We start from the raw sequence: 12,105 nt of genomic DNA on the forward strand, positions 1-12,105 counted from the left end.
GATGATATACGTATATAGATAGATAAATTACTTTCAGCAGGTCATAACCTTTTCCTTGGTACCTTACAAGGCATGCTTTATATGTAAGATCATGATTACATAAAAATGAGGAATTTGGGGGCTGCAGGGGCTCTCTCAAGGTATAGAATGTCACAATAAGGGCCTTATATCTTTGAGTGAACTGGGTGAGCTTTTCTCCACTCATGTTATCCAACTGCCAAAAAAGGGCCTAAGGTTGGGAGAACCAAGGTAGCTAGTGCAGAGCAGGATCCTGGAGGGACTTGGGGCAACCTGGGGCAGGAAGGAGAGTGGAAGGCAGCCATATGGGGTGGTGTTTGGAGGTAGTGGGAGAGCTTTAAGGTGTTGAGTGGGAGGCCCATGAGAGCGGCCTCATCCACTTTATTTCCCATTATACCCCTCCAACCCATGCCCCTCTGAGACGCTGCTTCCCTCATTCTTTTCCCGCTTCAGTAGAGGTTAAAGTAAGGGGGGCAGTGGAGGGAGCATAGATGCCTCTCTCCTCAATGGCTGGTGCTGCTGAAAGTCTAAGGAGAGGTCTTGCTCCTCTTTCAACCTATTTTAACCACTGCCCCTTTTTAAGCACTTTTCCCATTCTGTTCCTGCCCCTTTAGTTCCTATTTCTCTTTAGCCTCTGCCCCTACAATGATGTCCCCCTCTGGCAAGGGTCGGAGTGGCAGTTGGATGTTGCCATCTCCTTTCTCTATCCTTGTCAGCAGATCCATGCTAGCTGGGCACCAGTACCAGTAGCACTGAGAGCGATGTGGAGATGCTACAATAGCCCTGATACTCAGGAGGAGTCACTAAACTGCAATCCTGCTCAGTTCCTGAAGCCCTGCTGAGTGCATGAAAGACACTACACTTGGAACTGGAGTGAACACACAGGGACTATAACAGAAAACCTTACGTAATAATTTGAATTTTCTCAAATACAACAGCATACAACTACACTAAGACAAGAATTTCAGGTCCCACCCAGAAACTGTTCAGGCCAGAGTCTGAGAAAGTCTGATGTAATTTGCACTTAATCTGCATATGTCCTCTTCCAGACTATATCCAACTGAGAAAAACCAGAGCGTCCTGCTCAGTTCCTGCTCCCTATGCCAGGTGGCTGTATGGAGGTAGTTTCTGAAAAGATCAAAGTGAGAGAGATCTACTGCATTTAAGCTGGGGTCAAGGAGATTTAGGGCATCAGAGAATAGGCCTATGTGAGGATAAAAGACTATTATTTCTTATTACTTATATAGTAATGTAAAATTGTATATTTCTTTAACACAGTTAAAGGTATAGAGCCTGCTGTTCAGAGGCATTGAGCACTCAGAGCTCCAGTTAACTTCAACTGCTAGCCAGGTCCCACAGTATAAAGCGTTTGCTATATAGACTGATTTGAGTATCATGTGAGGGAGTGACACACATAGGGAGGGCAAGAGTAATGGACAATGCAATCACATGGCATGCTAACATGTTTTAGGGTGCTTGATATTACGGTTGCCAACAGGCCCTTATGACAAGAGACATCCCTTATTTCTTCATCTCTGTACAACAAGATCAAGAGTTGCTGAGTGTTGCAGAAAGCAGCAAGAAATGCAAATATAGGTGAGTACTGCTTATTATTAATACTAATAATATCAGGAGGAGTGCAGTGGGGTGCTAAGAAAACAGTCCCGTATTTTTTAAATATGTTTGCAACCTTACTTGGTATGGCCACAGGTTGTTAACCCTGACCTAGAAACCGCCAGGGATCCTGCAGCACCTAATAGTCTCGGTCCCGGGGGGTCTCTGTTCGAGTTTCCTGCAAGTCTCTCTCACCCAAGTGCTGGGCGTGACAGGTTTCTCGGCGTGACAGTCCTGTCCCAAGGATTGAGAACGCAGAGGGGGCATTTCTGGTGGGTCCCGGGGGGGTTGCCCAAGCACATGAGAGGGGAGGGTGCACTCAGGCCCTGGGTATATCCCCCGTCACCCTGACTTAGCCTAGGAAGTGCCCTGGCCTGGCAGCCTAGACGGGGTGAGGGCACGAAAGGCTGTGACCCCACCTCATCCCCCATGATGGTCTCTGTCCCTACTTTCAAAAGACTCCAACTCCCAGCATGCACTAAGATGGCCTCCCGGCCCAGCTTCCCCGGACAGCCTCTGGGCGCGATACCTCTTGGGAATTGTAGTCCTTTGCGCGCTGTGTGGTGAAGGGGCCGCGGAGCTTGCCGGGAGTTGTAGGCTGCGCGGACGTTCGGGTTCGAGGGGTGAGGCCGTTGGTGCGGCGCTTCCTGTTCCGGGTACGCGGCGCGGGTACGCCGCGGCGGCTACAGCGTGCGTCCATCCGTCTGTCCGGCGGGCGGGGGGAGGGAGCAGCTGGAGGTGCGGGGGTGGCGGCCCGAGATTGGATCTAGTGGGGTTTCGGTTCCGCGCTGCGGGAGGGGGGAGGGGACGAGGAGCGGCCCGCCGCTATGGAGCCCGACTCCGTGATCGAGGACAAGACTATCGAGCTGATGGTGAGTGACCCCCCCACCACCCCGGAGCGCCCGCCGACCGGAACAGCCCTTCCCCCACCCCGAGGTTTCCCTACCGGTCCCTCCTCGTCGCTTCCCCTCTAGGACGGCGCCCCCTTTCGTCCCGCCGGCAGGAGAGCGGCGGGGCGGAGAGGGCCTCCAGGTTCCGCGCTGAGCCAGGAGTAGGCCCCGCCGTGGGGGGAGCGGGCCTAGGCCTTGGGAGAGGAGGCCGCCCCCGGCCCCTACAGCCGAGGGCGCTAGACTGAAGCCCCCCGCAGTGGTGGGAGGCTTTCTCCTACGCGCCCCGAGCGAAGGTGACATTTGAATTCGCCCGGGCCTTGTGGAAGGTGCGAGATCGGGATCATCCCTCTGCCCCCCGAATGGCGGCTTGGTGAGCGGGGCTGGGCTTTGGGAGCCCCCTGCCTTTCCCAAGACAAGACCCCTAGGGCCAGGAAATGGGCCTCCCTCATTCTTCCTGGCATCCCACTCTAGTCCCGCTCCTGTCCTCTGGCCCCCCCATTCGCCCCACTCCCATTCATTGTTCCCCAGAATAACCTCGGCCTGTCACTCAACAAATAAGCCACTCCCCTCCCAAAAATATGGACCCCCCTACATCAGGATCTCAAAGCCTTCGTTATGAGAGCAGTTGAAAAGGGCTTGTGATGGATTTTATTTTTTTAGGATTTGACGAGTAGTTTAAAAGATTTACTGAATTCTACAAATAATAGTTGATTTGTGTGGATTATGTGGCATATATTAAAAAAAATGCTAAACAAATGGTTTTTTAAACAAGATGACATTCACAATTTAGTCGTTGTCTTTTTTTGTTCGTGGAGATCCTCCTGAGATGCAGCATCTTGTGTTTTAACTTTCGCTTGAGTATAGGTTATAACGAAACAATCTTTGGTACTCAGTATTTTTGAATCACTTGGTTAAATTGATTACCAAGTATGTAAAGGGGTTTGTCTTAGAATGTAAAGAATTTATATCTTAGCATTCAGGTCTGTTTCCACCAAATATATTTTGTAATTAATACAGTGTTTTTACAGTGACTAGTGTATATAAAATCTTTTTGTAATTCTTTTTACTCCTTAAGCCTGAAGTTTGTAGTTTGAAAAGAGATTTTTTTATTTCAGTGAGCAAGCATTTACTGAGTTAATTTATTTTTTGAAGCAGTAGCAGTAAACCTTTTGTGAATTGTTCAATGCAGTAAATAATTTTCCAAACTGTGTAACTTAACAAAAAATTGGGTACTATAGTTGATGTACTATAAGACTGAATGTTTATGCCAGTAAATTTAGGTTGCCAGAAAATTGGCTGTGAGGAAGGGAGGAGTTCTTTATAGAAATAGTAAGAGCAATCATAAAATGTTAAAGGAATTATAATATAATCTGAGGGGGGGCAAGTGTGTTTTTAAATTAGTGGCTGGGAAAGATTAGAATGGGTGATCAAGATTAATATTTTCTGTGTATTAGTTTGCCTGCATTAAACATTACCTATTAGAAATTTAAATGTAATAGTGCATAGCTATCTTCTGTTTTTATATAGTGCCTAGCACAATGGGGTCTTGTCCATGAGTGGGGCTCCTAGATGCTAGACTTGATGATTGCCTTGTTCTGTTCATTCCATCTGAAGCATCTGCGCTGTTCACTGTTGGAAGACAGGATGCTGGACTAGATGGACTATTGGTCTGAGCCAGTATGGCTAATCTTATTTCAGTGATATAAATTAATGTAGATGGTCAGTTAAAGCATGCAAGAGAGATCTTACTATTTGAATTGTGTTAGGTGTTGTATAGGCATAAATGACACAAATTGGCATTTTTTTAGGCATGTCCACATGCTGTTAGTAATATAGTCTGAGCAAACTACCTGGTTTGGGAAGCCTGTGAACTCTCTTTATAAAATCTGCACATCCTGGTTGAGCACTGTTATATCTTGTTCTTTTTACGAAGTAGCAGAAATTCAAGAGCTTCTCTGAAAGTCATTTTACCATCATGCTTTCTGCATTTCATTAACTCGTTGCTGATCACGGAGGGCTGTAGCTAAGTAGCTGTTCTTAATGAACTTATTTCCTTGATCCTTACTTATTTAGTGGTGCCACTAAATGTTGATGACATCAGAATCTCCTTCATGTTAATGGCTTGTAGTGTTACAAACAATAGCTGGTGATGCCAGTCAAGGCATCAGTTGGAGGAAAAATTTAGTTGTTCAGTAGTAAGTTTTATGTAGATATAAGTAACAAAAAGCATTGCATATAAAATATTCAAGCTGAATTCTAGGGGCTATTTTGCATCATATAATGGGTAGTTACTCATGGTGGCTGTGTGCTAAAATTTAACTGGTGTTTAAGCCAGGTAGGTAGAGTAGTTTTTACTTAGCTTTCTTGGTGGTCTTTTGGCTGCCTCACCTGCATTTTAATAATTTTTGGTTTTATTGTGTTGCTAACTAACTGAAGCAAATAAAAATTTTAAATGATTTAATTGTGGCAAATCTAGCTATGATTACTTCTGGGAAATGGGGAGGGGGGAGGCAATGATGAGATTTTTTGAAAAAATACTTCAGAAGATTTTGGATCTCTTTGAAGAACAAAAATTAAAGCTTCTTTGTGTTATGCAATAGGAATCCAATAAAATGTATGGTTACTTTGTCTAATGTATGTATAGATTTGCAGTGCTCCTAAAGAGTGAATGTTTAGGATAAAAGCCAGAGTTGCTGTTTTTCTATAAAATTAATAAAAGTAAAGTTTAACAAGATGAAGGGAAAAAAGTATATCTTACAAATTATTGCATAGAAAACAGTTTGTAAATATGGCTATATTTTTACACTTAATATTGCCTTTACTAGCATTAAAAGTAAAACATACTTTTGTTCTTGAGCTAAAAATTATACAGAATTTACAGTCTTCATAAACAAACATTTATTTTTTAACAACTTGATAATGTTTTGCCTTGTTTCTCAAAAGAGATATTAGACTTAAGATTTTGTGGAAAATTGGGAACTGTAAAGTAAGCACAAATGAAAAGCAGTATGTACAAAAAAAAAAGACTAGCAAAGGACATTTGAATAGAATATGCAATCTTTTTTTTTTGGTCAACTGTTCTTGATGTTAGCCAGCATCTCTAAAATGGAGACTGTTTTAAAACACAAGCTTTATTTCAGCATTTTTGCATTTAGAATGTTTCTTGTAAGTGAAATAAGATACAAGCATTAAGATTATAAAGGCAAGCTTTTTTGTGCCTTCCTGTTTGGTATAGCAATTAGTGTTTTGGTTACTGCATCTACTGCATCAAAGGCTGGGAATGAATATGTATTTGATTATACGTGTTTTTTGCAAATGTGTGGTGAGTGTTCTCAGTAGCAACTGGAATGTAATTCTGTGTGACTGAATTCAGGGATAAACAAAAGATAATGTATCAATATGCTAATAGTTTGAGAGTTTCAGACCATGATGTTCTAGCTTTCAATTGTTCTTTAGCTTGATTGCATTTATTAAAAAAACAACAACTAAAAAAACTAACACTAGAGTGATAATTGTTGTTTGTAAAGCTAAGTGTGAAATATTTTAAAGTTTCTAAATTGCATCTGTTATTCTCCAAATAAGCTTTAGTGAGTGTGCTACCTACTCTACTCATTTATTTAAACATTCTACAGGACAGCTTGCATTTTAGATAATCTTATTTTACTTTTGCAAATCTTTCCACCTTGGCTTATTAACTTTACTAGTACTTAACCTCTGGTGAAAGAGGTCGAGCATATAGCAGTGTTACTTTCATATGGTGGTAGTAGTAGCTAAGGTTGAATAGCCTCTTTTGCAGGCATGGAATATGTTGCTTGGAGAACATACTCTGGAAATATGAAACTTGGGAGTCCAACTTGTTTCTAGACTGCAGTAGATGTGCCATCTGGACTATGAAAATGAATGATACAATTGCTATGACTTTAATATCAAATATCATAGTAAAGTAGTAGTTACCCAGTTTTGGTGAAATGCATTGTATAGACTGGACAAATCACTAAAAAATACACAGTAAGGAGGTAACCAGAACAGATAACTGACTAGAATGATCCAAAAGGCTTTTTTTATCCCTAACTTTCCATGAACGCATAAAAATAACACTTTTGAATTATACTTTGTAAAGTTAGGTAAATGTAACCTTCCTACCACTCAAGAAATCAAATTATTTTCTGCACTTTATCCTAAGAAGATATGAAAATGAGCAAAATTTTCACCCATCCGTTTTGATAAATGGTATTTTTGGCTCCAAGTTCTGAATGGCATTTAAACTCTGAATATAATGTAACATTTAGTTTCATTATCCTTTCAGTAAAATCCATTCTGTGGTATTTGACACTACTAGAAATATATATTTATCAAAGATTGATAACTTGTGTACTTTGTTTTCTGTTTAAAAGTGTCCTTTTCATTCCGCTGCACTGTTTATTTTATCACCATGTTTTTTAATTGGTAGCATAAAATTTATTGGCGACTTGCATAATGTATGGTTGTGAAAGGAAGCGCTAGAGGGGAAAATATTGTATATCTAATATAAAACAAAGTACATATTTGTAAGATTAATGGTGCACCATAAGATCTGGTTAAGGGTGGAAACACAAGTCCTTATTCTCAGGCCTTAGTTGTTTTGGTGGATTCATAAGACTTGTTTATCAAGGTAGGAAGCCAAGCATGTTCAAAGATTTTTCTTGCTATCTTCAGTATTTCTACAGCACTCTTGGTATGCATGTCACTTTACAAACACACATCCCTGCCCTGAAGAGCTTACAGTCTAAATTAAATATAACACTGCAGTGGAGTGGGAGGGTTATAGAAGGACAAGGATTTAGAAGTAAGATTAATTTGCGATTTGTAAAGCACCTGTTTATACCCTTCTTAAACATGTATTTTAAAAATGCATAGATGAAAGGCATCTTCCTTAACAAATTACTTTTATGGCCTGGAGCTTCTGCCCATCTAATACAAACAGTCCAGCATTTAAGTGCCACAGTGTAAATAATAAATTAACTATAATTGAAGCTCCTGCCAAAAAACTCTCCACTTCCTCCTGGAAAAGCCATGCAATGTGTGCTGAAGGTCTTCAATCCAGAAGGCAACTGAATTCCAGAATCAAGTGTTTCACATGAACATACTTCATCAGCAACTCCTTCCCTAGTAAACCAAGTGCATGCTAGCTTAAGCTATCTGGGTGATCACAATTGGAGGAGGTAGCTGTAACCCAAACAATTTAGGACTTAAGAAATAAAAACCCTTCAGGATTCCACCTGGAAACTATTCTGCAACTCAGGCAGCTCTCAGAGCAGCACTGTAATATACTGTCTGTACAAAACACTGCTAAGCAAGTGGGCAGTTGCATTCTTCACCAGCTTAAGTTTCCAGATGGTTTTAAGGGTCTGTCCAGTCTACAGGTTATTATAATTAGTCCATCTTGAGGTCCAAGAGAGATGGATAATGGTTGTCTGCAGTTGAAAGAAAAGGAGGTACTCTTCTTGCCAAATGTAGCTGATAAAATAATCTTGGCAACACTTCGTACCTGGAAGTCCTGAAGCAAATGTGGAACTAACAAGACTTCTAGGTTGTGAACCTGAGTAATAACTGGTGAGTGTGCTCTCTCAGTAGGATTGATACTTACCAATCTTGCCTATTGCTTCTCACAATCTACAGTCATGACTTTGGCAGAGTTGGTGGGTCAGCAACATGGAGATTGAAACCACTTGTGATTGTGTAGTGGACTGGGATAAAGGAAGGAGAGCAATGAAATGTCAGGGGAAAAGGCAAATAAGACTGCAGGATAGTAGACAATCCCATGCAGAGGAGAAAGGAAGGAGAGGTGGTGTGTGCTGGAGGGAGTGACTGGAGAAAATGGCTTAAAGTTGCAGGAGAGAGGAGTCATCTCAAGGCAGGAGATGTGAGAAGACTGCAGCTACACATGCTGCCAGAAAGGGAGAGTCTCTTTTGAAGAGTGCTGTGAGGTGGAAGTGAATGTATAGAGTACACAGATTGGTGTGACTTTGTCAGTGTCAGGGATTGAGTTGTGAAGAAAATGAATAGGAATGAGTTTACTTAGATTGGAGCCAGCAAAGTGTGGGTGATGGTGATGGAGTGAGGAAAATGGACAGAGAGGGGAGGAAGGTGAGATCTTGGGGAAAGCCAGTGCCAGAAGATGAAGTGAGGAAAAGGATTTACAAGAGTAAGAAGGGAGATGTGCTGGAATTTAGATGTGTGGAGGAGAGGAGGGGAGTTCAAGAAAAAGAAAAGGATTAGGGGAAAAAGAAGAGTGAATCTTTAAGCATTGACCTGTATTTTTATAGTAGCAGCCTTAAACGTCATAGAGAAGAAGTAATAAATGCTGCTTTTATGGGAACAGCTATGAAATTATCACTTTTAAATTGCCTTGTACACTCAAAGCTCTACTGTATGCAAGACACCAGTGAGGTAGTTGCATGACAATTGATTTGAATTTTCTAAATAGGTTAGTTTGAGCCAGAATACTTTTAGATTGAAGCTCTAACACTTAAAATATTGGTTGTAGACTGGAAGGGTACTACAGTGTTGCCAGAACTATGGTGTTACATGCCAATGCATTCCTATGGTCATCATGCACTTGTATATCTGAAACTTTCAGTTGGGCCTCTCCTGTTTCTAAAACTGATTGGAAGTGCATGGTATCCCCTGTACCTTGCATATTTCACAGACAGTGTTGATTGTATCAGCATTCTCTAAGCAGGGTTATTCTAAGCATTACTGCAGACTTGGACTTCTGGTATGCATTGCATGATCTTTCCTGGTTACTTCAGTAAAATGGCTCAGTGCAGGTTATGCCGTGGATGGGGCTTGGGAGTATGTTTTGATGGTTGGATGCAGTACCCTTTTTTTTCTTTCCTCCTTTCCTTCCCTGTCCTCTGAAACACCCTTGCTACCTGATGTATCAATTTGGCATTTGTTCTTTGATGCATATTGTTTACTGCAGTAATGTTATCGACTTCAAAAGTCACTGTTGCATTGGCATCTTGAATTTAATCTTAAACCTTTTTCCTAGAATGGTACATTTCTTTCTGCTTTTAAGCATTGTGGCCTGGTGTGCAAAGTGAAACTGCTATTGCTTCTTACTTTGCAGCTCAGAGGTTCTAAATGAAGTAGATGGTATAGTAAGGATGCCAACAGGAAAGGAAAAGATTGAGGAGAATAAGGAAGCATAGAGGTAAGGGAGTGCTGCTCTAACATGATTTTTTTCAAAGAAGGGAGTGAGGAAACAATGGAAAGGGAGAGAAATAGGAATGTACACGGAGTCATTTTAAATGAATGTTTATAAATAACATGCTTCATTATGTTCCTGCTTTTTCCTATAGTGACATTCTTTTATACTGATGTTACTATCTGTTTTATTGTTATATTCTCTAAGTTCTCAGTGTAACATTTGCACGTACAAGTATTGTTAGTTGATCATTAATTGCAGAATATATCCACTTCACTGAACTTTCCAAATTAACAGAGAAAAGATTGTGCCAGTGGGCACGGCCAGGCATTTCCACTTTGTTCTCTCTGTGTTTGGAGGACACATTTCCCAGATGCATACAGTGAACATTAAGGACATTTTATTAAACTATGGTAGATTGTAAACATTTTGCAAGCCTGTGGCATAACAAAATCCTTTCTCCCAATTTGTGACCTCCGTGCTGTGACTACTCTGGTTAACCTGCTTTGTTATATTGTACAGCCTACCGTGTTCAAGGTATTGTTTTCCACAAGTTATTTGCCGGTGTTTTAGTAGTAGATGACCAATACCTTCTGGTGCTAAAATACTTGAATGCATGTCATACTTAAAAAAATTAGTTTGAAAAAGAAGTAACTTCATGAACATCAAGTAAATTTACTTCCAGTAAAAAAAAAAAGAGCTGGGGAAATCAAAGTCACCTATTTATTCACACACAGCTATAGCCCTGGCAGTAGTAATCCAAGCTTTTCCACACAGTTGCACTCGTGTTTCAACCTTCATCATTAGGGGTTAGAAGGTATTTCAGCTACCAAGGCCCATTTTGTTCAAATAAGGGTGAAAATTGTAGTGATCTTTTTGATGTAGGCCCCTGCTCGCTAGGAATTGAGACCAAGGATCTTTTTACATAATCTGCTAAATTGCTGTTAAGGATCAGTTTTAAGTAACTGCATTTTTTTTTTTTTTTTGAACCAGTGACCTACAGGTGAAAGGCTCACTATATTGTGTCAATTCTGTAATCCATGCAGCTCCATCAATAATTCTAGTTTTGATAAATTCTGTCCTTGAATATTAAATTCTAGTCTCTGGATCTTTACTAATGTCATTTGTGGAGTGTACACTTTTTTGCGGTGATGGCTGAAAAGACTTCATTTTATTAATAACTTACTAAGCTTTTAAAAATATGTAGCAATGCCAGTTGAACATAGAATTTTTAGTCTTTGGCAACAATTTGCACAACATTTTAATTTTAATCTTCAATCTTTGTGTATGGCAAATAGTTTATCAGTTTGAGTCATTGAGAGTTTATAGTTGATTAGAATTGTTAAATAGGGAGATACCTCTGCCCAGGCAACTAAAATTAACAAGGAAACTTTAAAAGCAGCAAAGAGTCCTGTGGCACTTTATAGACTAACAGATGTATTGGAGCATGAGCTTATGTGGGTGAATATCCACGAAAAGCTCATGCTTCAATACGTCTGTTAATCTGTAAGGTACCACAGGACTCTTTGCTGCTTTTACAGATCCAGACTAACACGGCTATCCCTCTAAGGAAACTTTGACATTCAAGTTGGGTCTCCGTGATGCAGGTTTTCACTTCCAAAGAAATTGAGACCTACGCTGCAACATATTTCCACAGAACTTTTAGGAGATGCCTTCATGGTAACTTGGTCATTCCTTCTCATGACTCTCTGACTCTGTCGTTGCTTGGAGAAATGGTTCATTTAGGTATTTCAGGTGGCTTTCTTACTACCTGAGAAGCTATGTTGTGCTCTTTATGTGTGAGAGTCATATTCCTAGACATCTTGTGGCTTGCTTAGTTGTGATGTACATGGCAACTATTGAGGTCCTTTTGAAATCAAAGATTGGACCTAATGTCAAACTCTTAAGTCTGTTTGTCTTTTTGAAATGTTATTTTGCAGCAGACTTATTGATATGTCTGCAATAAAGTAACAAATGAACACAAAGGTGCAGACGATCCTTTCCCTAGTTGATTCCAGGCAGTTTCAGATTTGATAAATTAGTGGTACACACAACCAATGTGAATGGCAGTTGTTTTTCTCCCATCTTTCTCCAAAGTCCCTTTGTTTTGATGTATGCGGCACTTCCTGAGGAGATACTGGAACAATCAATGCACTGGCTTGTGGGAGGGGTTGATGAGGAAAGCAAAAGTATTGGAACTGATGGCCCTGACAGTATCTTCCCAAGTTCTAGCAAAAGTTTTCTTTTCCTAATGTGAGGATAGATACTCTAAAAAAATAAATAAAAAAAAATTATGTATCTTTGTAACTTTAGACTTTTTTGAGCAATATCTGGACAAAGGGATTTCAGTCTGTTTAGGATACATATCCACAGTTAGTGGTGCAAGAGGCTCAA

At 40.6% G+C, this 12,105-nt stretch overlaps 1 protein-coding gene across 6 annotated transcripts in view; it reads left to right on the plus strand.

Annotated features, from left to right (window-relative positions):
- Positions 1-2,227: 2,227 nt before the first annotated feature.
- FBXW11 (F-box and WD repeat domain containing 11) overlaps positions 2,228-12,105 on the plus strand; it is a 117,439-nt gene continuing 107,561 nt past the window's right edge. For 2 of the 6 annotated variants that reach the window (XM_032768695.2, XM_075068062.1), the window contains exon 1: positions 2,320-2,504. In XM_032768695.2, the coding sequence (XP_032624586.1) occupies positions 2,460-2,504 (45 nt within the window). In that variant the 5' untranslated portion in view covers positions 2,320-2,459. Of the gene's footprint in view, positions 2,505-12,105 lie in introns of all 6 variants that reach the window. The other 4 variants (XM_032768698.2, XM_032768700.2, XM_032768694.2 and 1 more) reach the window with 4 other exon arrangements.

This window comes from Chelonoidis abingdonii, chromosome 7 (assembly GCF_003597395.2).
Source record: "Chelonoidis abingdonii isolate Lonesome George chromosome 7, CheloAbing_2.0, whole genome shotgun sequence".
NCBI lineage: Eukaryota > Metazoa > Chordata > Testudines > Testudinidae > Chelonoidis > Chelonoidis abingdonii.